The sequence below is a fragment of the Pieris napi genome, chromosome 24 (genome assembly GCF_905475465.1).
Source record: "Pieris napi chromosome 24, ilPieNapi1.2, whole genome shotgun sequence".
In the NCBI taxonomy this organism is placed as follows: domain Eukaryota; kingdom Metazoa; phylum Arthropoda; class Insecta; order Lepidoptera; family Pieridae; genus Pieris; species Pieris napi.
In genome coordinates, this window is record NC_062257.1 from 4630863 (window position 1) to 4657985 (window position 27123).

The 27123-nt window shown below is 36.4% G+C and overlaps 2 protein-coding genes across 5 annotated transcripts in view; one reads left to right on the forward strand and one right to left on the reverse strand.

Moving 5' to 3' along the window:
- Positions 1–7845: 7845 nt before the first annotated feature.
- Positions 7846–27123, reverse strand: part of LOC125061681 (chymotrypsin-2-like) — a 67250-nt gene continuing 47972 nt past the window's right edge. For 2 of the 4 annotated variants that reach the window (XM_047667216.1, XM_047667215.1), the window contains exons 2-6: positions 26672–26839; positions 10877–10889; positions 10503–10749; positions 10022–10186; positions 7846–8064 (exon numbers count right to left, since the gene is read on the reverse strand). In XM_047667216.1, coding sequence (XP_047523172.1) covers positions 7912–8064; positions 10022–10186; positions 10503–10749; positions 10877–10889; positions 26672–26839 — 746 coding nt within the window. In that variant the 3' untranslated portion in view covers positions 7846–7911. Of the gene's footprint in view, positions 8065–10021; positions 10187–10502; positions 10750–10876; positions 11058–11552; positions 11624–15224; positions 15343–26671; positions 26840–27123 lie in introns of those variants that run through there. The other 2 variants (XM_047667214.1, XM_047667213.1) reach the window with 2 other exon arrangements.
- LOC125061680 lies at positions 20729–21951 on the forward strand. Its single transcript, XM_047667212.1, has one exon. It carries the CDS (start codon positions 20917–20919, stop codon positions 21874–21876), a length of 960 nt encoding a protein of 319 aa, XP_047523168.1. The 5' UTR covers positions 20729–20916; the 3' UTR covers positions 21877–21951.

Genomic DNA, 27123 nt, shown 5'->3' on the forward strand with positions numbered 1-27123 from the left:
TATAAAATAAGTTTCATTAAATAAGCATCTCGGTGAAGGTCGTTGTATAGCGGGATCTTATACTATAAGGGGCTCTATAATATACACAAACTATCAGACTCGGCCAAGCGTTGCTGTGGCTAAGGTTTTTTGTTATATTACATAGTAGTAAACTATTCATGGGAAACGCTAGGAGAACACCAGTCATGAGGACCACCATGCTTTTTTACACAGATGCCATTAAATTGTAGCTTATGTGAAACGTTAGTACTTTCAAACACAGCGCCATCTGTTAGAATTGTGAATATCAAATAATGAACAAATAATTTGCAATAAAATAATATTGCGGGTATAAATTACGATGTAAGCTATCCTATCTTATAAGTTAGATTAAACTGCACACGGTGTGCAAATTTAAGTTAAATCGGTTAAGTAGTTTAGGAGTCCATAGCGGACAAACAACGTGACGCGTAATTTATATATATTAAGATTGTAGGTACACCGTGCTGGTATTTAAATAAAGTGAATTTGTTAAATTGTATATGATTGACCTCAGGGTCCCAACCAAAGATGTAATAATAAAATTGTGACAACTCATTTCATAATACAAAATCCTTCTTAAAACTTCAGTTAATTTCTTTTCTTCCAGTTAATGTTAACTGCCCTCGTTTTACTCTTGGGAAGAGATCCACAATCGCTGGAACAATCCGATCGAAGCATCTGTAAAATGAACACAATATTAAAATCAAATGCCGTAGTTGACAGTTTCGATACACAAACAAATATTATTTTTACTTGCGGTCGAGTGTTTCTTTCTCAATTAGTACACCTAGACGGCCGTTGTCGAGCCATTGTCCTAGCGAATACCTATTCTTCATCATCATCATCTTCTATTTTATGTTTTTGCCGATGTCGCAACATTTTACTTTCATCGGCACATTTGGTTGTTATAGCCTTTCTGAAAAGAAAATAGTATTTTATAGCACTTATAATTATAATAAGACAATGAAATAAACAAAAACTGCATATAAATTGATTAAACTTAGCTAAATCAAATAAATTTTTATTTATCAAACATTGGAAGGTACTCTCTATTTGCTTAATGTTCACTAATCAACTAAGATCAACACCTTCGGTTCAAAGATACTTTATTTATCAAAGAATTACATTCACTTAGCGAGAAAATTTAGAGTAAGTTAGTTATGTACATCGTGTTATGAAATTATTTGAAAATACACAATATAAAATAAAAATATTAGTTTTTAACAATAATATGTACCATATGTGTTACAAAAGTGCAGGTAGGTCGCATCGATGTTACAACAGGCATTATCTGACAATGAATAGTAATAATTTCTAAGACGCTCGTTCGCAGACATAAGTAAATGCTAGAATAGCCTTTTTGATGTTTTGTAAATACATTAATAATTATTCCATTAATTCATATTACGATTGTTACAGACACAGATATAGAATATGGTTGTTTTTATTTTTGTTATTTTATAGGTATGTTGTTAATTATATGTACTTTTAAAAGTTTTTTAAATTTGTAAAAAGGTTTTATTTCTTTTAATCTGGGTGGCAATGTATTAAATATTTGTGCGCCATGATACATAGTATTAAGTTTTCCGTAGTTAGTCTTTGGTTGTATTAAACATAATGTATCAATATTTCTTACAGGTATAAGCGTAGAAAAGGCAGCGTGCATTACAAGACCCTTTCGCACAAGTTTTGCCCTGAAATTCTTCTGTTTTTTGGGGGATTACTTATATGATACGGGATACCAAAACCGCTCTCTCTATATACCCCTAACAAAATAGACTGAAAGGAGAAGGTTGCTCTGTGGCTACTAGACTTCAACTATGAAGATACAGAAAAAAATTATAATATAATAAAATAGTATACAGTTAAAACCGTATACGACGACATCGTTTATAATAACATACCGGTTATATTGACCAAAATCAAAGGTCCCGGCTGAATTCTATTGTATTAGGTTCTTAATAACAACGTCATCGGCTGTTACGACTATCGGTTTTTACGACCAAATATGAGTTGTCCCTTCAATTTCGTTATAACAGATTTTGACTGTAGTATAAAGTTGACACTAAATTTTATGTTAAATGTTAGGTAATAATGTATAGGATACTAGTGTAAAGTTTATTAGATTAAGGGTCTGTTTCACAATGTACGGATAAGTTCTACATAAGTTCCAAGTTAGCTATTTATTACTTATTGGTAGGATAAACACTATTGTTGCGTTTCACGTCTGTCAGATAGCGCCATTCGTCACATAAAGTCCATCATAAGTTATGAGTCCGATGAATGTCAAATAGCACAATTTATCTTCCAAATAATTTATGTGTTGCATAGCAATTTGGTACTTTATCCATACAATGTGAAATAGACCCTAAGAATTTGGTAATAATATACAATACACACATACACATACCCCATGTGGTTTCCTTATACATATATACTTATATAAACAATTTTTTTATTTGTTAATTTATTTATTTATTTTATTTATTTGATGCACAAAACACATTATAATCTTTACAAAAATAAACTTAAAACTAACAGTTATGAACAGGATTCTAATGTAAAACCATGTGCACACTGCAAAATTAATGTTACAATAATGAAAAGGCTCATAACTATCAAAGGTAACATAGTAAAAAAATAAGAAGTTCCTCGACACCAGTTTAACGATGAGGGTGGGTCAAGTCATTTAGGTATAGCAACCAGGGCCACAAGGGTCAGCACTTAACCTACGATGGAGGATGTCTTTAATGACACTGATGAATTTATTAATATTGTGACAGAATATGTCCACAAGTAAGTGATTGCTCTTTGCCATCTCGTTATATTGACGAGCCATCCTGGTCAAAGGGTTGTAATACGAGATGTTATTTTTATAAATTTGTAGGGAAAATAGATTGACTTCATTAGATCTACGGGCACTAAATTTAATGTTAAGGCTTATGTGAACTAGTAGTTCGGGAGAGTCTATAATGGAGTGGGTGATTTTGTAAAGGTAAACTAAGTCGAAGATTATGCATCTAATGGTTGAACTTTAAATTTCAGGAGTCTATCGCAATAATTTAAGTTAGACCGGCCAGGTTTTATACGATAACATAAAATTCTGAGAAATTTCCTCTGAATTCGTTCAATATCGTCAATGTGCACCTTATAATTCGGCGACCATATAGGACTACCGTATTCTAATATACTTCTTACGAGGCTGAAGTATAAGTACAAGGTGGTACGAGGATTTTTAAAACCTTTTGTGGATCTAAGAATAAAACCCAGTAGATGGTTTGCTTTGGACGTGATGTGACTATAGTGGGCGCGGAATGAAAGCTTGTTTTATTCAGTAACCATGCCTCGTAACTACGTCCGGAAATAATCACGTGCAACATCCAATACCCAAGACGATGTGGCCGAAGCCGTAGAAAAAGTAAAAAGAAAGGTTTTGACATTTGGAGCAGCTAAAATTTTTAAAAATCGTATTTCTACGCTTTCAACCGAACAAAAACACCAGCGTTAAAAGTACTTTCTTTCCTAAGTACCTAGTAGTAAGTAGTTTATTTCTTACTTACTTATTTGTAACCACCTTCAGGCGGGTGTAACAGTGCCGTGTAGCCTATGATAAATGTATCTTTGTAATCAATTCAATTGGTTCACGTTTGATTTACTTAGGTTAACTCACATTATTAAAATTATTGTAAAAACCATACGTAGAGCATCATAAGTTTTTGTATTCATACATTCTTAGGTGTAAAGTGCAAACCACGAATCGGTGCGCGACTCCTGACAAGAACTAGAGCTGTCGGTGACATCAAAGAATTTTGTGCATTGTTCAAAATTTATGTCTTAATACAATCTTTTGATTAATTAAGTTTCGTTTATTGTTAATATTGAGAAGGAAGAAACGAGATTGTTTTCACAATACGAATTCTTTCTTTATAATAGGGATGGAAGAGAAAAAAAAACAAAATTTAACCTACAATAATTTCTAATTTTATTACTATCAATAGGTAAACTATTCTAAACCCATATAAAACATAACGCTTTTGTTTTACTTGCTATTTTGACAGTTCCAAAGTTTGTGTACGACTGATAATACACGATAGGTGGCGGTAGTGCGTTTAGTAATTGAGATCGAAATTTCCTACAGGCAATGTAATCTAAGAATAATGGCACACGTGTTAATGCAATTAACAATAACAAAGGCGAGACAGCTGTTTATGACCTCAGGTGTCTTTCTTAGAAATCTCGGCACCTCAAAAGGTTAGTTTCGTAGGCTGATTATACACTTAAGTATGTTGTTGATGTCTAACTATAACAATATTACTTCGTTATAGAGAGATATTGTGTTATAAAGAGTGAATTGTATTAAACCAAACAAATGTAAATATTTTTACGTTATAGAGCCTTTTTTGCTATCGCGAATGACGTTATAAAAAGTTTACACTAAATTTGTCGGAGAAATATTGCCTTCTTCGAAAGTATCGTCAATAGTGGGTTTAGTGGGCGTTATGTGGGAAAAGTGCGAGCTCAAACGACACGAATATGTATCGTACAATATTTAATTTTAAGTTGTTTCCTTTTAACACTTCAAACGGCACCTTAGCAGCGGATTCAAGGTACGGATCTTCTTCTTCCTATCCGGTACACTCCTGACAGAGCGGTCGTGATCGCTATGAAGTAATGGTAATTTATAGAAGAAGCAGATGTGATGCGCTTCACGACTTTCTGGCATCGTTGCCTATTAGAGGTCATCCTGGAACGTTACGGTACATCCTGGTACGGATCTTACTATCATTATAAAGCACAAATCAACCAATTCGGTCTAACCTCTATTCACCGCAATGCTTTTCCGAATCCTCAAAAAGAACTCTGTCGCGTTCCCCCGAACGCGCTGTCCAAAAGTCAAGATCGCCTCGACCCCACTCGAGTCATATATCCTTATTAGTAAAGTAGGTTAGATTTAAATTACTTATTATGTAGTCTTATGTCAGGCTAAATCGAAATGTTCCATGATGTCTTAGTAAAGACACATCTATAAAAAAGAAATATATTAGCTTAGGTACACCTACTTTGACCAACACTTTTGTAAGCCTGAAGGATAGTAATAATATAAACGTTGTACTCGCATTTGAAATGAAAAATTATTTATTTGTTGGTGCATTTATTGATAATAAGAAATAATTCTAAAACATCATCTGTCGGGACTTAATTAGGGCTTATTAGCCTCCATGTTGTCCTTAATCCACTTGGAGTAGCTGGTGGTTTTCGTGTAGACATCAGGATGTCCACGAGCACACGGAATATTCCATGAGACGATACCAACAGATTTGTTCTCGCACGCCAAGGTTCCACCAGAATCACCCTGAAATCGTGTCCAGTAAGATCTTTGTTTGAGAGAGTGTAAGGTGGAAATTCCACACATTACAATGAACAAACTTAAAAGGTCCGATTTCCAGAGGGGCCTTGGAATATTACCTCTGAGTTACATAAAATAAAATATGTTTATTATGAAATATATAATATCACTCATCGGCAACAGATACAGATTTCTGTATCTGTTGCGTGATCACTTCTAATAGGCAAGTAGGTGATCAACCGGATCCGAGTCTTAAATGCGCACATAGACAGAAAGACTATTGTAGGGTAAGGAATCGAACCAAGTCCGAGTGATGAAACAGTTATTATGTAGCGACACGAACAATTTTTTGTTATTCATATTAGTCATGTCTAAAAATGGAGTTATAATAATAAAAATGCCATGAAAAACTTAACTTGTAAAAAAAATTTGCAACGCAGTTCTACCATAAAAAGTTGTGAGATCCACGTAATACCAAGTCGGTTATTTATTCAGTCCCTACTTGACCTTCTGTCTTAAGTAATTACGTAATTAGCTAACCTAACAACACCTTATAGTGACCATATCACCAGATATCACCATTGTATGTTTTAAATACAGCCAAAACCGTTTACGACGACATCGTTTAGAACAACATACCGGTTATATTGACTAAAATCAAAGGTCCCGGCTAAATACTATTGTACTTAATAACAACGTCATCGGCTGTTCGACTATCGGTTTTTACGAACAAATATGAGTAGTCTCTTCGATGTCGTTATAACAGATTTTGAATTGTAAATAGATTAACTTGACTTATTTATGCAGTAGGTGTATTTGGAAAATAGGACCGAAAATGCAAAATATGTATTTCAAATATACCGTGCTTCTACAATGTCTGCTCGGTTAGGCTTCTATTTTTACCCACCACGACATTACATTACATTTTGGACTTGTTTACACGACTTGGCGGGACCTGATAACAATAATACAAGATACTTACTTGGCATGTACCTTCGCCGTCCTTGTTAAAAGCACATATGTGGTTTTCAGTAACAGGGTTACTCTTTTCATAGTGCTTTAAATAATCAGTTTTACAGTCTTTCTCGGATATAATTTTTACGTCCAACCATTGCAATTTGTCGGGACTGTTATTTTGATTTTTCTGGAAAAATTTGATTTATAACTATTTGAACTTATCAAAACTCGAAGCTGCAAAAACTTTTATAAATCATATTTTTTTTATATAACAGATGGGAAACGGGTAGGAGGGTCACCCCACTCACAAGTGCGTTGCCAGCCTTTTAAGAATTGATACATTCGGTTGAATTAGTTCGGAAATACTTAGTGGGTAGCTGGTTCGTTGCCAAATATGACCCGAAGTTTATACCGCTACCATAATAAAAGGTTTATTTATCCAGTTATATATTAAGCCGTTTGGTCACATTTTTTTAATTCGCTTTTACGACAAACAACAAATTGTATGAAGTAAAAATACAATGGATTTGCACATAGTGGTGATGCGGGTGAAATTTCGTGATCTGCCTCGACGTCCGACGATGAAACTTATTGAGTTTATCGCAAATTATCTGAGTCATGTATAGAGAGAAATTATGTTGCTTCTTTGTTCCTCAGATTTTACTTACGGTGTGATATGATAAGGAAACCATTGTATGGCTCTATTAAAAGAGCTTGGCTTATAATTGGGTTTAAAGATTTACATACATACATTCTCTAAAAACTTCATATAACTAATTCTAAAGCTGTGAGTTACTTTTAACACGACATCAATTTACATTCATCAAAACAATCAATTTACATTCGACAACAAACGAATTAACAAACAAATATGGTGGCGCGGGGCATATTCCGTTCAACCAATCAGCGCGCGAGGTGCGATGCGTTTCACAATTTGACGGTTTCACTTCGATACATTACAATCTAACGGTGTTTACAATTTTACGGTAACATATATACCTACTGGCATACAAGAAGTTGCCTTAGTAATATACATGCCATACTTGTTATAAAAAATATAGTTGATAAAAATGTCATATAGAAAAATATTGCATTTTATTAATATAAATGAAACAATTTAAACAGCTTCAGTAAAACCGTAAATTATGATTTATCTCTCTTATCGACATTAAAGCTTTACAAAATGAAATATAAGATTACTCAAAAACTATTTTGCCCTTGATTTTACCCAAAGAAAGCAATTAGAGAGCACTTTCCTGGCGGCCTTTTAGGTAGTTGTTCGATCTTCTCCTGAAGATCCACGAAGAAGTCCTAAGGGTTTGGAAATACCTGAAATAACAGCTGGTTCCATAAAAGGTAAACCACGCGGCAAGAAGTGTCTTAAAAAGAGTTGTTTTTGTGGTGGAAGATGGAATTTCCCATTCAGGATACTAATAATAAAGAATTTGTTCTCGCATTTGAAATAAATATATAGATAGTACACACTTTGGCAATCATTATATTATAGAAATAACATTACATTTAGGATAACATAACATTTATTGATATTAAGAAATAATTCTAAAACATCAATTGTCGGGACTTAATTAGGGCTTATTAGCCTCCATGTTGTCCTTAATCCACTTGGAGTAGCTGGTGGTTCTCGTGTAGACATCAGGCACTCCACGAGCACACGGAACGTTAAATGAGACGATAGCAGCAGATTTGTTGTTGCACGCCAAGGATCCACCAGAATCACCCTGAAAAGTGTTTAGTAAGATCTTTGTTTAAGAAAGAGTGAAACGTGGAAATTCCAAACATTACAACGAATAAACTTAAAAGGTCCGATTTCCAGATTATCCTTGAAATATTCTCTGAGTTACATAATATAAAATAAGTTTATTAGGGTGTAGGCCGAGAGAAAAAGCTGGCGTAAAAAAACTCTTGGTATGTGTATATATTTATAGTTTATATCGATTTATGTATCTGTTCCGTGGTCACTTGTAATAGGCAAGTAGGTAATCAACCTTCCCGCCTGAAATGGTTAAACACAGTCGACTTTTTGGGTCTAAGGCATGCCGGTTTCCTCACGATGTTTTCCTTCGACGTGCGAGCGAGTCTTATGCGCACATAGACAGAAAGTCGATTGTAGGGTAAGAAATCGAACCAAGATATATATCTGACTCTGTTAAGATGAAGCAGGTAATTATGTAGGGACATTTATTAAGATTGAGCCATGAAAAACTCAATTTGTAAAACAACAAAACAAAAACAGTCCTACAGTAAAGTCGGTTAATTGTTCAGTCCCTACTTGAGGGATTTTCTATCTTAAGGCCCCAGTACACAATGGCCCATGCGGGCCCACTACAGGCCATCGCCATTGTGTACAGGGGGTAATGGTATATGATGGCGGACAATAATTGTCAATCGTGGCGCGCAATCGGGGAGTTGTCGGTTTTTTGGGCACACTTCAAAGGAATCGTGGCGTAGCGTGGCCTGTGGTGTTTACACAATCGGCCATTGTTTAGTTCGTCACCGGCCGCTGACCGGGATAGTACACTTTTGTGTTTCGTGCTAGAACTAGAATTTGTTCTAGCACTAGAATTTGTAAAACTGTTTCGATGAATGGTCAGCATCCACCATCGCCTTTTTCGCCATTTCTTTTTTATAACTTTGTGACGGTACACACTTCTGTAATACTTGTAAACAGTATACAAATAAATAGCCGCCTGCAACAGCCGTAATTACTTCGACGTCCATTACAAGTGGTTTGCCAGGCAGCAATGAGGCATGCGCCATTGTGTGAACACCAAGTGATAGTGGCCTACAATTGTGCATTGCAAAGCGTGGCCCATCACAGGCCATTGTGTACTGGGGGCTTTAAGTAATTACGTAATTAGCTAACCTTGCAACATCTTATAGTGACCATATCACATGAAAATCATGTATGTTTTAAATACAGTCAAAACCGTTTACGACGACATCCGAACAACATACCGGTTATATTGACCAAATTCAAAGGTCCCGGCTGACTTCTATTGTATTAGGTACTTAATAACTACGTCATCGGCTGTTACGACCATCGGTTTTTACGACCAAATATGAGTAGTCCCTTCGTTGTCGTTACAACAGATTTTGACTGTAAATAGATTGACTTGCTTATTTATGCAGTGTATGATTAAGGACTGTTTCACACGTACCACAACCACACCACGTCGCAACGACAAAATGCTGTGAAGCAGTGGTTACGTGTAAATAGTGTCGCTGCAGCTTTTTGTAGTAGCGTTGTGGTACCGACAAAATGTCGATGTGGTTGCATTGTCGCCAGTAGTTGCGATGCGTCGTGTGCACAGTTGCGGAACGTGTTTCCGCTATGAATGCTGGAGTTGACTGAGTTCGAAGAGGAAACTTTGTCACCTTAGTCGAACGCAGAATGAATAAACCGGGGGAGGTCGGCCACTAGTTCGCAGTGCCGCTGGTGGTGGCATTGTGGTTGCGATGTGGTCGGTATCATATACGCCCAGCCACGTGGTGTGGTTGAGGTGTGGTTGTGTAGCCCTTAGAATTTTGGGACCGAATATACAAAATATTTCAAATAGGTAGGTATACAATGTCTGCTCGGTTACATTTCTATTTTCACCCACAACGTAGTTATAGGATCGAATAGGATTTTAGTCTTGTACGACTTTGCGGGACCTGATAACAATAATTACTTACTTTGCAAGTACCTTCGCCTTTCTTGTTAAGAGTACAGATGTGGCTTTCAGTAATAGGGAAATTCTTTTCAGCGCGTTTTAATATTTCATTAGCTTTACAGTCTTCCTCGGATATAATTTTTACGTCCAACCATTGCAATTTGTCGTGACTGCGTCTTCCCCTTTGCTGGAAAAATTTGATTAATTACAATTTGAACTTTTATAAATCATATTTTTTTATATAACAGTTGGGAAACGGGCAGGAGGGTCCCCTGATGTTAAGTGATACCGCTACCCATGGACACTCACGGATGCGTTGCCAACCTTTTAAGAATTGGTACATTCGGTTGTATTAGTTAGGAAATACTTCAGTAGCTGAATCCTTGACCCGAAATTTGTGCCGTTACCATGATAAAAGGTTTATTTATCCAGTTATATAAGCCGTTTGGTTCAATTTTTTTCGTCTTGTATAGAGAGAAATTATGTTTTAAGATTATACTTACGTCGATGTATCCCCATCCAGATAATTTACACTTGTCCCCTGGTTTGGGGTCTTCCGTGGCTATTTCGATAGCTTTAACTTTGTCTGTAAATTCAATCTTCTTTGTGGTTCTCAACAGTGCAATATCATTAACATTCGGTCTTGCGGTATATTTTTCATGTTTTACAATTTTGTCAACTTTGTATCTGGTACCTCCAGACGTTATGCTGTTTGTTCCTGCCAAAACGCTTAAATCTTTTGGCGATACGCTGAAAAATATTTTTACTTTAATAGAAATAATTTAATTCGATAGATAGTCAATATTTTTTAGATAATTTACTAAAACAGTTAATATAAATTTATTTAAAAATACTCATAATCGAATCCTAGGCTTACTCTCGGACACATTGTGCTGCAGTGAGGATCCATTGGTCAGCAATGATGGCACCACCACAGGTTGCGATGTTATTATAATCTGAACGCTGTAGAGATATTATGTATGGCACAGCCCCATCTGGTGCGTCTGACCCACCCACGACGCGGCCTTCGGGCTCATTGATCTCTGATATTTCTGCGGCTTTAAAATGAAAATAGTGAAAATTATATTTTATAAAATTTCATTTATTTCCTCGAAAGTAATTTGTTTAACGTTAATATGAAAGGTTATTAAAATAAGCTTATAAATAAGGATATATAGACGGCTTGATCTGAGCCAATAACTTTAGCATGATGTGACCGACCGACATGGTATGATCATGATGATGTAATGATACATTGAAAACTGGCACAGTAGTTAGATAGATGTAGTTTCGCTTCAGTATAATTTTTACTAATTCTACCTTTTTATTAGCTTCTTACTAACTTAAAACTATAGAACATTTTTATATGCAACTCAATAGAGACTTTCCGAAATAAAAATTTAGTTTAGTTCTTATTTTTCTTTCTATACCTAACCTTCCGTAGAAATCAAGGGAGGCATAAATATTTACCAAAATAATTGGCAACATATTTTGCGATTCACATATAATTTATATTTATAATTTAAATTATTAATTAAAAGACAAATGCTTACCAAGAGCCCCGCAAAGCACAAAAGCAATAAGGAAGTAGTTCGTCAAATACATTTTGCTGGATTTGCTTAAACTATAGAAATTCTCGAATTATATACAAATTTCGTAAGTAACGGTGTGTTCACAATGAGGATAAAACCATTATTAGATGTTTAAATGGTGGTATATTTTATATCACTTATTAGATTATGATTTTCCTATTACAATATGTGTATTTCCTGGGGGCTGCCCCGAATCCTTTGATATTTGTCATATTAAAAAAAACATTTCACTTGTTACAACACGGATTGCTATTGTGGCATTTAGAATTACAAAGTAATCATGATGATCTGCAGGTGCATTTTTCTGTTTTTCAACATTTACCGTGCCATTAATGTAAATCCTAAGATTTACCAACAGAATGGTGGTAAGAGTTCGAATCGCAAACCTTTTGGGACATTTACCATTAGGAATTGGTAGATCTTAGGTTTTACTGGAATATCTTAGGATTTACTGCAGTTCAAGCTTTTACAGTAGCATATATATAAATAAGTACGGGATGTCTGCACCAAGAGACCTAAAGTAAGAGACGGAGCTCTAGGGATAAGATATAGGGTTCAAGGTAGTAGTATTATCTCAAAGCTATCGGGAATCACCACGACAATAAAGGGCTTGTCTGCGCCACTTTGAGAGGAAGCGAGAAATCAATAAGACAGAGGAGCATTTGTAGACAATGAAATTGCTCTCTAATTGCTTTCTTGAGGTAAAATCAAGGTCAAAATAGTTTTAAGTAATGTTATTTTTCATTTTGTAAAGCTTTCTTATGTCGATAAGAGAGATAGATCAGAATTTAAGGTTTTACTGAAGCTGTTTAAATTGTTTTATTTATATGCAATATTTTTCTATATGATATTTTTATCATCTCTATACTTTTTATAACAAGTACTAGCAGACCGGCCAAGCGTTGCTGTGGCTAAGGTTTTTGTTATATTACATAGTAGCAAACTATTCAAGGGAAACGGTAGGAGAACACCAGTCATGGGGACCACCATGCTTTTTTGGTGGTTATGCCATTATATTGTAGCTTATATATCAAATAATAAACAAATATTTTGCAATAAAATAATATTGCGGGTATAAATTCGACGACTCATTGGTCTAGTGGTTAGTACCCCTGACTACGAATCCATGGGTCCCGGGTTCGATCCCCGGCTGAGACGAACATAGCTGTGATGAGCATTTGGTGTTGTGCTTAGGTCTTGGGTGTTTAAATATGTATTTATATGTCTATCTATCTATAATATGTATGTATATCCGTTGCCTAGTACCCATAACACAAGCTTCACCAGCTTAGCATGGGACTAGGTCAATTGGTGTGAATTGTCTTTATACAAAAAAAAAAAAATGGAGATGTAAGCTATCCTATCTTTTAAGTTAGATCAAACTGCATACGGTGTGCAAATTTGATTGAAATCGGTTCGTTAGTTTAGGAGTCCATAGCGGACATTTTTTTTTTTTTTTTTTTTTGAAAGGAATCTCGCTGTTGGCCTTTGGGGCCTTTACAGCTCAGCTCGGGCTGGTTGGCGAGCGAAGCTCGGCCAGAATGGCGTTTTTCCCGCGACTAGCGCAAGGGCGTCTCCTGTGAGACTCGAACCTCGGCTTGGGCCGTCGCGGGGTGGTCAATCGCCTGAAGGGCAGGACGGAAACTCACTGGAGTGAGCGAAGTGCGAAGTAGAGGTCCTCGCCTTCCCCGGTGAAGGCGGTTTTTAACCATAATCTGTGTCTGAATACTTGATTGTTATTATTGGCCGCGCGGGCGGCTTTTAATTTAATGTGTTAGCTACGATAATTGGATCATCCGAATCCTTTAGTGTGTAAGTGTACCTGGGCCTCCTAAGAGCCTTTTGTATCGGAAGGGGTTAATATGGTCGTAACTATTGCGGTGTGCCGGATTCCACAAATTGCCGCACGGACTTAAGGAGCAGGGCATGCTCGGTTATTACCTCCACCTTGGTGGACGCAGTTTTGGCGGACTTAAAGGCCTCCGCGAATGCGACGAGTGCGTCTAAGTCTATAGCGTCTATTACGCTGAACGCAAGATTAAAAGCGTCGCGGACGCTGCCTGACTCCTCAGTTGCCTTCATGGGAGGGCTGAGGGCTTTGGTGGGAGGGTTCGCATTTAATGTGGGCCTCTCTTTTAAGATAGGGATTGGCGCAGGGACCTGGGAAGGCGCTGCGGTTGCCGATTTAGATGGCAGAGGCGGGAAGGCTTCTGCCGTGAGTTGGGGAGGGCCCTCCGTAACGGAGGGCTTGGCCCATGGACTAATACCGGGAGGCGGGGCCGGCACGTATGAGGGCTTTGCTCCCGTGCCACGACGGGCCGCGTCGCGACCCACCATGCGCCAAGACGGCGGCTTATGCGCCTTGGGGGCTCTAGGACAACCGCGATAATTAGCAGGGTGCCCCTGTTGCCCGCAAAGCACACACGCCGGCGGCTCAGCGCACGGGAGTGTCCGCTTACAGTCCGAGGTGCCATGGTCGCCTAAACACTTTACGCACCGCGCCCTCGCAAAACAGTTTCGGGCTGCGTGCCCGTAGAGTTGGCAGCGATGACACTGCCGTGTGAAAGAGTGTTTGAGGGGAGTTATAACCCTCAACCCCGAGAGCTTACAGCACTCCCGAAGGTTAAAAATCTTTTTCCCACTCGGAGTAGGGTCTAAGACTACAAGTACCATATCGTACTCTTCTTTGGTGGAGCGGTTTAGCATACGGAATACATCCCTTACGGGGTATCCCTGCTCGGTCAGGTCTATTTGGACGACCCCGGAGTCTATTTCCTTCGGGATGCCCTTGATAACTACCCTAAGGACGCGCTCCTCGGGCAAGGGGAAAGTGTGACCTCCGATACCTTCGGAACGAAGGTAGGAGGTAAGGAACCGGTGGTGCTCAGGTGTGAACACCTGTTGTCCCTCAAAGTTCGGGCTTTATAACTGATCAACTTTGAGTCGAGAAGCTTAGAAAGGGTGGGCCATACGCCCTTGTCCCTAACATAAACGGGCGGGGGGGTTTTGATGCGGTCCGCGGGGGCGGAGGGCGCAGGTTTGTCCGATTTGTCCGATAACAACGAACTTAAATCCCTCTTCGGAGGGTTTATTGGCTGTGTAGGCCTTTTCGCGGGTGGGCTGCCGTTAGCCGAACGCTTTTTCTTTAACGTTAACATGAAAATATTATTTTATAAGCATAATATACGTATATAGACGACTTGGTTTGGGACAAGACATTAGCATGGTGTGACCGACCGACGTGGTATGATCATGATGATGTAATGATAAAGTGAAAACTGGCACTGTAGATAGAACTGCTACTTATTATTTACTAGCTGCCCCCGCAATGTATTTCGCTTTAATATAGTTTTTACTAATTCTACCTTTTTAGTAGCTTCTTACTAACATATACCTAACTATAGAACATTTTCCAATAGAACCCCATAGAGACTTTCCGAAATAAAAATTTAGTTTAGTTCATATTTTTCTCTCTATATACCTAACCTTCCTAGAAATTAAGGGATAAATAAATACTTAGCTAAATAATTGGCAACATATTTTGCGATTCACATATAAGTATATATATATATATATATATATAAATAGTTTTAATTTATTATTTAAATTAATAATTGAAAGACAAATGCTTACCAAGAGCCCCGCAAAAAACAAAACCAAAGAGGAAGTAGTTCGTCAAAGACATTTTGCTGGATGTGCTTGAATTATAGAAATTCTCGAATTATATACAAATTTCATAAGTAACGGTGTGTTCACAATGAGGATTAAACAATTATTAGATGTTTAAATGGTGGTATATTTTATATCACTTATTAGATTATAATTTTCATATTACAATATGTGCACTTCCTGGGGGCTCCCGAGAAGCGTTTCAGATTTGTCATATTCACTATATAAACTCCACGCCATAAACTGTTTTGTATGGGCAGCTCGGTCAGTATCTTTCGTTAGAATGTGAGGTGATGGGCCATACGCCTGATCAATAAGTTAATTGTACTGGATTTGCTTAAATCGGGAGCAATTTTCTTATCTTATATTTGATGCCATTTCACAAAGACATGCTTGATACGAGATAATAAAAGAAATGTTGTTTCTATAAAATAATATAAAGATATACACTGTCTTTGAAATCATCTTGTAAGCATATCCACCAGACAACCACGAAGTGTTTATAATTATTTGCAATGCAAAAGGAGGTAACGTTTTATTTATCTAAACCGTAGCACCTCCTTGTATACCTTACACATAGGTGGGTAGAGTGTTCAGTGGGGTTGTTCGGATAATACTTGCAGCTGAGTTTCATCATTGGACGTAAAGGCAGCATACAAAATACCATCCGTATCACCTTGACGTCTGTCGTTCCACAACTACGCGTTTCTTAAGACAATTTCTGCTGCGTACCATCACTATGTGGAACCAGCTGCCCACTGAAGTATTTCCGAACCAATTCCACTTAGGGTCCTTCAAGAATAGAACGTACAATTTCTTAAAGAAAATATTTAATAAAATTAACGATTTGCCGTATAAAAAAGTAGATCCTTTCACTTTTTTGTTGTTTAAAAGTAATTGATTAAGGATGTTTTGGGTGTTGCATATGTTGCGATCAAGGTTTTACCTACAAGGAGTGTGTAGAAAGATACCTAATACTTTATTGCTCACGGCGAAATACAAAATGTGTTGTATAAATAAGCCCCTATAAAATATTTAAATTGTTCTAACGAAACAACAGAATGTTATATTTGGTAATTAATTTTTTTATCTTTTCTAATTTCCTGCCATTTAATTGTCTTTCTTCATTAATTTATCGGTAATACGTGTATTGTATTTTATCTATGTAATTATAAAATTATTTAACTTGTAATTGGATTTTTAACTACTTTTATTTATTAATATATTTATACGTTCTAAAACAATGTGTATGCCTAAAAAATACAAGAAATTATGACATCACAAATTTATCACACATACACATTTAATTAGAACGTAAGCAATCTATCAAGACAAAAAATTAAACTACAAAATAAATAAATAACTATAACTAAAAACATAAAAATAAAATGACAATATTAAACCAATACTAAATAATATAAACCTAAACCTCATTAAAAGCATGATTTCGAACTTTGTTTTAGTAACAGTAAGTTGGACGATTATTATAAAATACATTAATATTTTCATAAATATCAGTAATCAAGTTGTAAGAGCGATAAATTCACTGGACCATTCAAAATAGCAGATAAGTGAGCCGTAGCTACGTATAGAAGACTTAGGGTGAGATCTATAGTGCGCACTTGGACTTTGCTCAGACTTTACTTACGAAAAACACTAAGGTTAAACTATGATTTAGTATATTTATAGACATTTTAACGGTGAGATTAAGCTAAGCTCAAGCTAAGACAGAAATTGATGTTTCATTTCATGCAATACCTTCTTTATTATCCTTTAAAAAAGTAAAGAATGGTTATAGTTAAGTCTGAGCAAAGTCTAAGTGCGCACTATAGATCTCACCCTTAGTTTGAGTAACTAAAGGAACATTTTATAAGATAAGTGTGAATAATAATATATAATAATATAATATTTTATATAGATAATTAATTTGCGATACTTGTTTTAAAATAAGTGTTGTTTGATGATTTGCTATTTTAAAAGAGTACCGAGAGTTTTTTTACGCCGGCTTTTTCTCTCGGCCTACACCCTCTGTCTTCTTTGCCGATGAGTAGGGATGCCTATTATATTATAATTCAAATTTAATGACGTGAATAAGTAATACATGTATCTTATGTTCCATAATAAACATATTTTATTGTATTTTTATTTAAATATTGTTTTTTTTTGGGATCTCGCTGTTGGCCTTAATGGTCTTTACAACTCAGCTCGGGCTGTTTGGGCGAGCGTAGCTTGGCCGGAATGGGCGTTTTCCCCCGACAAGCGCAAGGGCGTCTCCTGCGAGCCTCAGACCTGGGCTTGTGCCGTCGAAGGGTGGTTAATCGCCTGAAGGGCAGGACGAAAGCTCAACGACCACGCCTTCCCCGGTGAAAGCAACTTTTTACCCTTATCTGATTTTGACTTAACATTACCGCGCGGGCGGCTTTCAATTTGTCATTAGCTATCGTGTCTATTGAGTGGCTTAATAGTTTAAAACTTGAGTTTATAACTAACATAAAATTAGGGGCAGTGGGGTTGCGATGCTGGATTAACAAAAAACTTACTAAACTGTTTAGAACAACATACCGGTTATATTGACCAAAATCAAAGGCCCCTTTTGTTCTATTGTATTAGGTACTTAATAACAACGTCATCGGTTTTACGACCAAATATGAGTAGTCCCTTCGATGTCGCAATAACAGATTTTGAATGTATTTATTTAAAAAAATATATTTTTAATGCTGACATGGTTCTCCGTTGGTGAATCTTGAAAATGGGACGAAATTCTAAATTAATTTAACTGATATATACACTAATACTACACAAATTTAGAATATGTAATTAGTAACAAATACTTATTACATATTCTAAATTTGAAGCTTCTATGTCAGCTGGAAGTTCCTTAGAATTTTGATGATCGGTCAGTTAGTCTGGGAGTGACCAAATTAAGTTATTTGACTAGTTATAATTCTTAAGCAATTGGTTCAAATTAAATGATATTTGAAATAAACTGTGTATGGCAATCAAGGTTTATAATATTTTACCAGTAACATTGAAATCTCCTTACTACAGTTTTTATAACATCGACTTATTGTACCTACTAGTTTTTGAAAAAAAAAAATAGATTAATAAAATGATTTATTTGATGATTAATTTTTTATTTATTTTATATTAATTTGATAACGTAAAAATATATTTATATGATTTGTGTATTTTTATAAGGATGATGTTGTGATAAAATAATACATATTATAAGAATTGACTATATAACTGCTATGTAAAATTCTACCTTTTAAGACAAATTTGCACGTATTTATACCAATTTCAGTCACAGCGACAAATCGACTGAGACTTGAGAGGTCAAAAGGTAAGTACATGTAGGGCACGGGATGACCGGAGCAGGGTCCTTTCACCAGGCCTTCTACCAGATAGATATTTCCCTTCCTTTCGCACATGAGCGTAACACAAAACGGCAACGTCTCTTGTAAACATTGTCAGTGGGAAAAAAAAAAAAAAAAAAATTATTGTGTCCAAATGGCTAAACAGATTTAATTAAAATTATATTTTGTAGGTTTATAAATAAAACCAAGTTGGAACTTGTAGTTTCATACTTTTCTTTCTTCAGATTGTTACTAAATATTGCTGAATACGAAAAATACTAATTTTATGTCTTAATTGATTCTCCTTCTTCGATAGTATCGTCATTAGTGGGTTTAGTGGGTTTAGTGGGCGTTATGTGGGTAAAGTGCGAGCACAAAAGACAAGAATATATTTGGTACAATTTTTAATTTTAAGTTGTTTTCTTTTAACACTTCCAACAGCACTTTCGAGGCGGGTTCAAGGTACCAGTCTTACTATCACTATCAAGCGCAGATCTCTTAGACCTTAACCTCTATTCACCACTATGTAAAAAGAACTATGTCGCGTTCCCCCGAACGCACTGAACATAAGTCAAGATGGCGTCTCGACCCCACTCGAGGCATATATCCTTATTAGTAAATTAGGTAAGATTAAAATCACTTAAAGGTCTTAAGTTAGGCTCGATCGATATGTTCCATGAAGTCGTAGTAAAGACACATGTATAAAATAAAAATAAATAATATATTAGGTAAACCTACTTTGACAAAAACTTTTGTAAAGCCTAAAGGATAGTAATAATATAAACCTTGTACTCGCATTTGAAATGAAAAATTATTTATTTGTTGGTGCATTTATTGATAATAAGGAATCATTCTAAAACATCAATTGTCGGGACCTAATTAGGGCTTATTAGCCTCCATGTTGTCCTTAATCCACTTGGAGTAGCTGGTGGTTCTCGTGTAGATATCAGGATGTCCACGACCACACGGAATGAACCATGAGACGATACCAGTAGATTTGTTGTTGCACGCCAAGGATCCACCAGAATCACCCTGAAAAGTGTTCATTAGAGTAAGATCTTTGTTTAAGAAAGAGTGAAACGTGGAAATTCCAAACATTACAACGAATAACCTTAAATTTTTATCGGTAGACATCCCGAGAGAAAAAGCCGGCGTAAGAAAACTCTTGGTATGTGTATATATTTCTAGTTTATATCGATTTCTGTATTTGTTCCGTGATCACTTGTAATAGGCAAGTAGGTGATCAACCTTCCCGCCTGAAATGATTTCACACGGTCGACTTTTTGGGTCTAAGGCATGCCGGTTTCCTCACGATGTTTTCCTTCGCCGTACGAGCGAGTCTTAAATGCGCACGTAGACAGAATGTCCATTGTAGGGTAAGGAATCGAACCAAGATATATTATATATATTATTAAACAGGTAATTATGTAAGGACATTTCTTAAAATTGAGTAATAATAATAAATGTGCCATGAAAAACTCAACTTGTAAAAAAACAAAACAAAAACAGTCCTACAGTAAAGTCGGTTAATTGTGCAGTCCCTACTTGTGGTACTTTCTATCTTAAGTAATTACGTAATTAGCTAACCTAACAACATGTTTTAGTGACCGTTTTATTATATGTGTATTAGGTTCTTAATAACAACGTCATCGGCTGTTACGACTATTTGTTTTTACGACCAAATATGAGTAGTCCCTTCGATGTCGTTATAACAGATTTTGACTGTAAATAGATTGACTTGCTTATTTATGCAGTGTATGATTTAGAATTTTTGGACCGAAAATACAAAATATTTCAAATATACAATGTCGGCTCGTTACGTTTCTATTTTCACCCACAACGTAGTTTTAGGGTCGAATAGGATTTTAGTATTGCTTTCACGACTTGGCGGGATCTGATAACAATAATTACTTACTCTGCAAGCACCTTCGCCTTTCTTGTTAAGAGTACAGATGTGGTTTTCAGTAATATATAAACTCTTTTCAAAGCGTTTTAATACTTTAGAAGCTTCACAGTCTTTCTCGGATATAATTTTTACGTCCAACCATTGCAATTTGTCGGAAGGGCGTCTTCCCCTTTGCTGGAAAAATTTGATTTATTACAATTTGAAATTTTATAAATCATATTTTTTTTATATAATTTATATACTTAGCAAGTTGTTGAGAGCATCGTGCACCTGGTTGCTGTGGATCGAACCTGACGCATACATAATTACCATCCGAATATTACGTCTAATAACATATATTTTGTTTTTCTTTTTTTATCGATCTACACTTGAATAATCATAGCTATATTTCATAATGCCTAAGTGTATTGCTTGCTCCAGGGATCTAGATATAAGCAAGCAAATCAGATGTACGAAATGCTTTAGAGGGTGTCACAATAAGTGTGCGAATATAACGTCTGATGTAGACATCGATTCCTGGACGTGTCCGCCTTGTTCACGCAGAGAACATCGCGGCCAGAGTACCTCTCCTGACAAAGTTCAAGCAGCAGCGACACGACGCAATAAAAAGGATACAGGACTTTGTGACCGCTTCGTATCGAAGGACGATTTGCAAAAGTTAATCACTGAGGGTATTAACCAGGCTATTGATTCCAAACTAGGTCACTTCGAATCACTGAAAATGTCTCTCTTTGTCGAGATCAGGGAAGAGATTAATTCTTTCATCAACCCCTTCTTGAAGAAAACTGAGTGTCTAAGAGAGGAAGTAAATCAGTTGAAGAATGATATTCAAAACAATAATTCTGTTATAGACGAACTGCGATGTCAAATAAATAAGCAACAACAGTGGAACAGAATGAACAACTTAGAGATTGTTGGGCTGCCACAAACCAAGAATGAATCAACACGCGCCTTAATAAAAACAATAGCAAAGCATGCAAACGTCGTATTGCAGGATGAACACATCGAATATGCTAATCGCGTTCAGCCGAAACAGTATGTTTCTGGTAAACCAAAGACAATCGTAGTGCGCCTAAAATCACGTGATATTAAGGATGAAATTTTATCTGGCTTACGTCGAAGGCGAGGCATTCAAACACTGGATATAGGATTATCAGGGGAATCGAAAAAGTTCTTTGTCAATGAGCATTTGACCCCAGAAAACAAGCAACTTTTGAAAGAGGCGAAGGCTCTTGCTGCAAAAAAAGGCTTCAAATTCGTGTGGGTTCGCAACTGTTGCATTTTTTTACGCCGGAACGAGGAATCTCCTGTTATAACAATAAACTTCAGGCGCGATTTGGAGAAAATTTGTTAGTTATTAGTTATAATAATTTAAGCTAAGTTCTAATAATAAGTGCTTATATTACTCAAAACAAATTAAATTGTATAAAGCCACACTACCTAATTTGAGCATTCAAAAACACCATCCACACACACAAAATCATACGATCAATATACCTACTCATAAAAACGCTCTGCTACACAAATACAACTTACACACCTGCCTATGGATATTTAATGTTATTAAAAAATGCAAATATTTGCGCCGGTTAAAACCTCAAATTTCTGTGCTTAAACATTACGGGTCATCATCACTAGTACTATATATAAATATATGCTTACACTATTATACCTTCTCACACAGTAACAATGATTAAAAATAACCTAAGTTTGTTTTATCAAAATGTCCGTGGATTTCGCACAAAAACATTAGATTTAAAACAGAACATACTCATGAACGACTTCGATATTATTCTAATCACCGAGACTTGGTTAACTTCTGGCTTTTACAATACTGAATTATGTGATGACCGATATGATGTCCTCCGTCTCGATCGGAATTCTAAAAATTCTACTAAAACGTCGGGCGGCGGTGTTATGGTATGTACGAAAAGGTCACTGCATGCAAGAGATGGCCGAGTGGACGTGCGACGGCGTTGAGTGTACCTGGTTGACTATTCCCGCCAGGGCGCTCGCGTCGCGCGACCAACGCGACCTACATATATGTATTGTATACATACCACCTGACGATTTGCAGTCTGTAAGACTTACAGCGTTTACAGACTTTCTCCTAAATATTTTCTCATTACACCCAAATGATCATTATATCATAGCTGGCGATTTCAATCTACCCCACATAGGCTGGTCTCCAACCTTTGATCCCACCTTCCTCAGACGTGGTACTATAAACCTACAAAATGCGGGTGCAAAGTTTGTTGAGTCATGCAGTAGTCTTGGCTTCAGTCAGTTCAATTTGCATAAAAACTCCTCTGACACATACATAGAGGTGTCTAAATCTTGCAGTTATCTCGTTAAAAAAGACCCAAGCCATCCATGCCTGGAACTGAAAGTGTCGGAATTGATGACGCCTAGTATTAAATTAAAAAAGGAGATAAGGCTAACTACGATAAATTAAATGAATATCTTAACGGTATAGACTGGAATGACTCTCTAAGATGCGACACCATTGACATACGAGGGGTGATCCAAAAGTAATGATAATCAATATTAAATAAGGATATTTTAACTAAAAAAAAATGTAATTCTCTACATAGTCTCCTAGCAAGTCAATTCATTTAGTCTATCTTTTTTCTAAACCCATAATTCCCTTTGAAAAAAATTCTTTGTCAAAAAATCATCACCTCGCTATCGTCGTCAAATTTTTTGCCTCGGAGGTATTCCTTGAGCCGAGGAAAGAGGTAAAAGTCACTGGGAGCCAGGTCTGGGGAATAGGATGGGTGTTCGAGCAATTCGAATCCCGTTTCTTAAATGGCAGCCATCGCAACGGCGGCTTTGTGAGACGGTACGTTGTCTTGGTGAAACAACACTCCAGCCTCAGTTTGCCTCGTCTTTTTTGTATGATGGCCTCCCGTAATCTTCTTATTTGGTCTGCGTAGTAAGAGCCTGTAATAGTGGCTCCTTTTTCCCAGTATTCCACCATTATAATTCCTTCGGCGTCCCAATAAACGGACGCCATAACCTTTCCTGCCGAACTTGACACCTTGAATTTCTTCGGCGTCGGGGATAGGCTCATTTCCAAGTCATTGACTGTTGTTTAGTTTCCAGATCAAAATGATGGATCCAGGTCTCTTCCATGGTCACGAAACGAAACAAAAAAATTTCCTGATCCGTCTGGAACTTTTCGAGATTCGCCCTCGAAATGTCTACTCGATTTTTCTTTTGCTCGTCGGTTAACATTCTCGGCACCCAACGCGCAGAGACCTTTTTCATATGCAGTTCATTTGCAAAGATTCTTTGAACACTGCTATATGAGATCCCTGTGACCTCAGCTACATGCCTTATGGTCACTCTTCGATCTGCCAATACGACATCTTCGACTTTTGTAACGTTTTCCGCATTGAGGGATGTGGATGAGCGTCCCTTGCGATGTTCATCTTCTGTGCATGTTCTACCCAGCTTGAACTCCTTTGCCCAGCGCGCAACTGTGGTATATGGAGGAGCAGAGTCCCCCAATGTTTCCACTAGGTCGCTGTGTATGTCTTTGGTAGACATTTTTTTCAAACAGAAGTACTTTATGACAGGTCTGATTTCGTTTTTCTCCATTTTGATGTTTACTTTCCGTCTGTTCGTATTCAAATGAACGTACCTCCCAGAAATCGTGGCCTATTTATATGATTTTTTTATGCTGAACTAGTGGATGTATGGGGAAGCTAAAACAATAATTTATTTATTTAACAATATTTTTTCATATTTTTATATGCTCTACAAATAACCGATTATCATTACTTTTGGATCACCCCTCGTAATTGTGCAGAAATTTTATTCAATCCTCCACCGTGGAATTGATCAGTATGTGCCTAAGACTACCTTTTATGCTTATAACAAATATCCGGTCTGGTATACTAAGTCGCTCATACACCATAATACGCGACAAACGAACCGCTCACTCTCGATGGAAAGCAAGAGGAAACCCACAAGATACGATGAGTTTTCTTTACTTCGTGCGAGACAGAAGGCAATCCAAAAAAAATGTTTTAATTTATATATGCAAAAAATACAAACATCGTTAAAGAAAGATCCAAATAAAATCTGGTCATATTTAAAATCCTTACGAATTAATAACACTGGCTATCCAAATAGATTACAATTAGGAAGCAATATATATAATAACGAATCGGAAGCATGCACGGGATTCAGTACTTTCTTTGAGAGCGTATTTCAACAAGCAGCACCTTCATACCATGAAATTCTGCAGACTAATACGGAAGTAACCGGCAACATTATATGTAAACTAAATACATATAACCAAATTTGATATATTGAAGATACTAAATTCATTAAATGCGGAAAAAGGAGCTGGGTATGACGGTATACCACCTATTTTTATAAAAAAATGCGCTCAAGCTATTACAGAACCACTGTACATAATACAGAACTTATCCGTGAACACATATAGCATTTATCCTGATGTATGGAAGATAGCTAAAATAATACCTATCCATAAGAGTGGCTCGCGGTTGAGTATTGAAAATTATCGCCCAATATCGATACTTAATACTTTCAGTAAAGTCTTTGAAAAGATAATTTATAAAGCCATCCACAATATAATAAGTAATTCACTTCCCGATGAACAACATGGTTTTATCAATAAACGTTCTACGATAACCAACTTAACCGTGTTTACGAACTATGTACTGCAAAGTATGGATGGTGGTGCACAGGTTGATGTAATTTACACAGACTTTGAGAAGGCTTTCGACAGAGTGGATCACACCATCCTATTACATAAGCTCCAACTTCTAGGGATACGTGGTGACCTTCATCGCTGGTTTTGTTCATATATAACAAATCGTAGACAGGCGGTTGTGGTTGGCAGTGCTAGAAGTGACTTTGTTCGTATAAGTTCTGGAGTTCCTCAAGGATCTATATTGGGTCCCCTGTTATACAATGCATATCTTTATGACATAAATAGTAGCATTAAAGATTCAAATTACCTTATGTTCGCTGATGATAAAAAGATATATTTAAAAATAAACAAAGATGGAGACTGTCACAAAATTCAGGCCGACTTAAATAACCTTTCCAATTATTATAGACAAAATCGAATATCGGTTAATACTTCTAAATGTGTCAAAATAACATTCACCAGAAAAAAAAACAAAATTAACTTTAGCTATCATATTAATAACAAATCCGTAAAAGAAGTAGATTGTGTTCGTGACTTAGGTATATGGTTAGACTATAAAATGACGTATAATAACCATATTGACACAATAGTTGACAAGGCCTATAAGCAGCTTGGTTTTGTAAGACGTGTTAGTGAACATTTTCATGATGTCGACTGTATGAAAGTGCTATACTATACATACGTAAGAAGTATTCTCGAATATGGTTGCTTGGTTTGGTCACCTAGTATCACTGTACACAAAGAAAAAATTGAAAAGATCCAAAAAGACTTCATAAAATTTATCTCCTATAAGACCTACAATAAGTTTAATACATACATATAATGACGCGTATGAACATTTTAAAATTAATACTGTAGACTCTCGACGAAAACAATATGATCTATTGCTACTACATGACATCATCTCAAATAAAATTAATTGCAGCTCCCTTCTTGAAAAATTGCCCTTCCTTGTTCCTGCCTTCCAGACTCGTAATCGTGCTTTGTTTCATGTTCCTCACATTAACACTAACTATGCAAAAAACTCAGTTTTGTATCGCGCAGCCCGGACATACAACGACCAATATTTAAGCCTTGACCTGTTTAAGCTGTCGCGGAATATGATTAAAAGGAGTATTAAGAATATCCATAGCGGAAAATCACCTGCATCATGAGCATACCACACATACACACCTTCACGTACTTACCCTCACTTTCACACCATCACACAACACAGCCAAATTAGGTATTATTTAGTTGAAAGTATTGAATAATTTTGTTTTTTGTTTGTTTGATTTTGTAAAATTATGAACCTTTTTGTAGTAAAATGTATTATGTATTCCATCTCTGGCTATATTTTCAGTGTAACTGTTTATTAATTCGAAAGATAGTCAATATTTATTCTATAATATACTTAAACAGTTAATATAAATTTATTACAAAATATTCATAATCGAATCCCACGCTTACCTTTGGAGGCAATGTGCTGCAGTGAGGATCCATCTGTCAGCAATGATGGCGCCACCACAGAATGGGAAGTTATTATAATTTGAACGCTGTAGAGATACTATGTATGGCACAGCCCCATCTGGTGCGTCTGTCCCACCCACGACGCGGCCTTCGGGCTCATCTGTCTCTGATATTTTTGCGGCTTTAAAATGAAAATAGTGAAAATTATATTATAAACATAAAATTTCATTTTCTCCTCGAAACTAATTTGTTTAACGTTACTATGAAAGCTTATTAAAATAGGCTTATAAATAAGGATATATAGACGGCTTGAGCTGAGCCAATAATTTTAGCTTGATGTGACCGACCGACATCGTATGATTATGGCGACGTAATGATACAGTGAAAACTGGCACAGTAGATAATTATTACTTACTCGCTGCCCCAGCTATCTGTGTTTCGCTTCAATATAATTTTTACTAATTC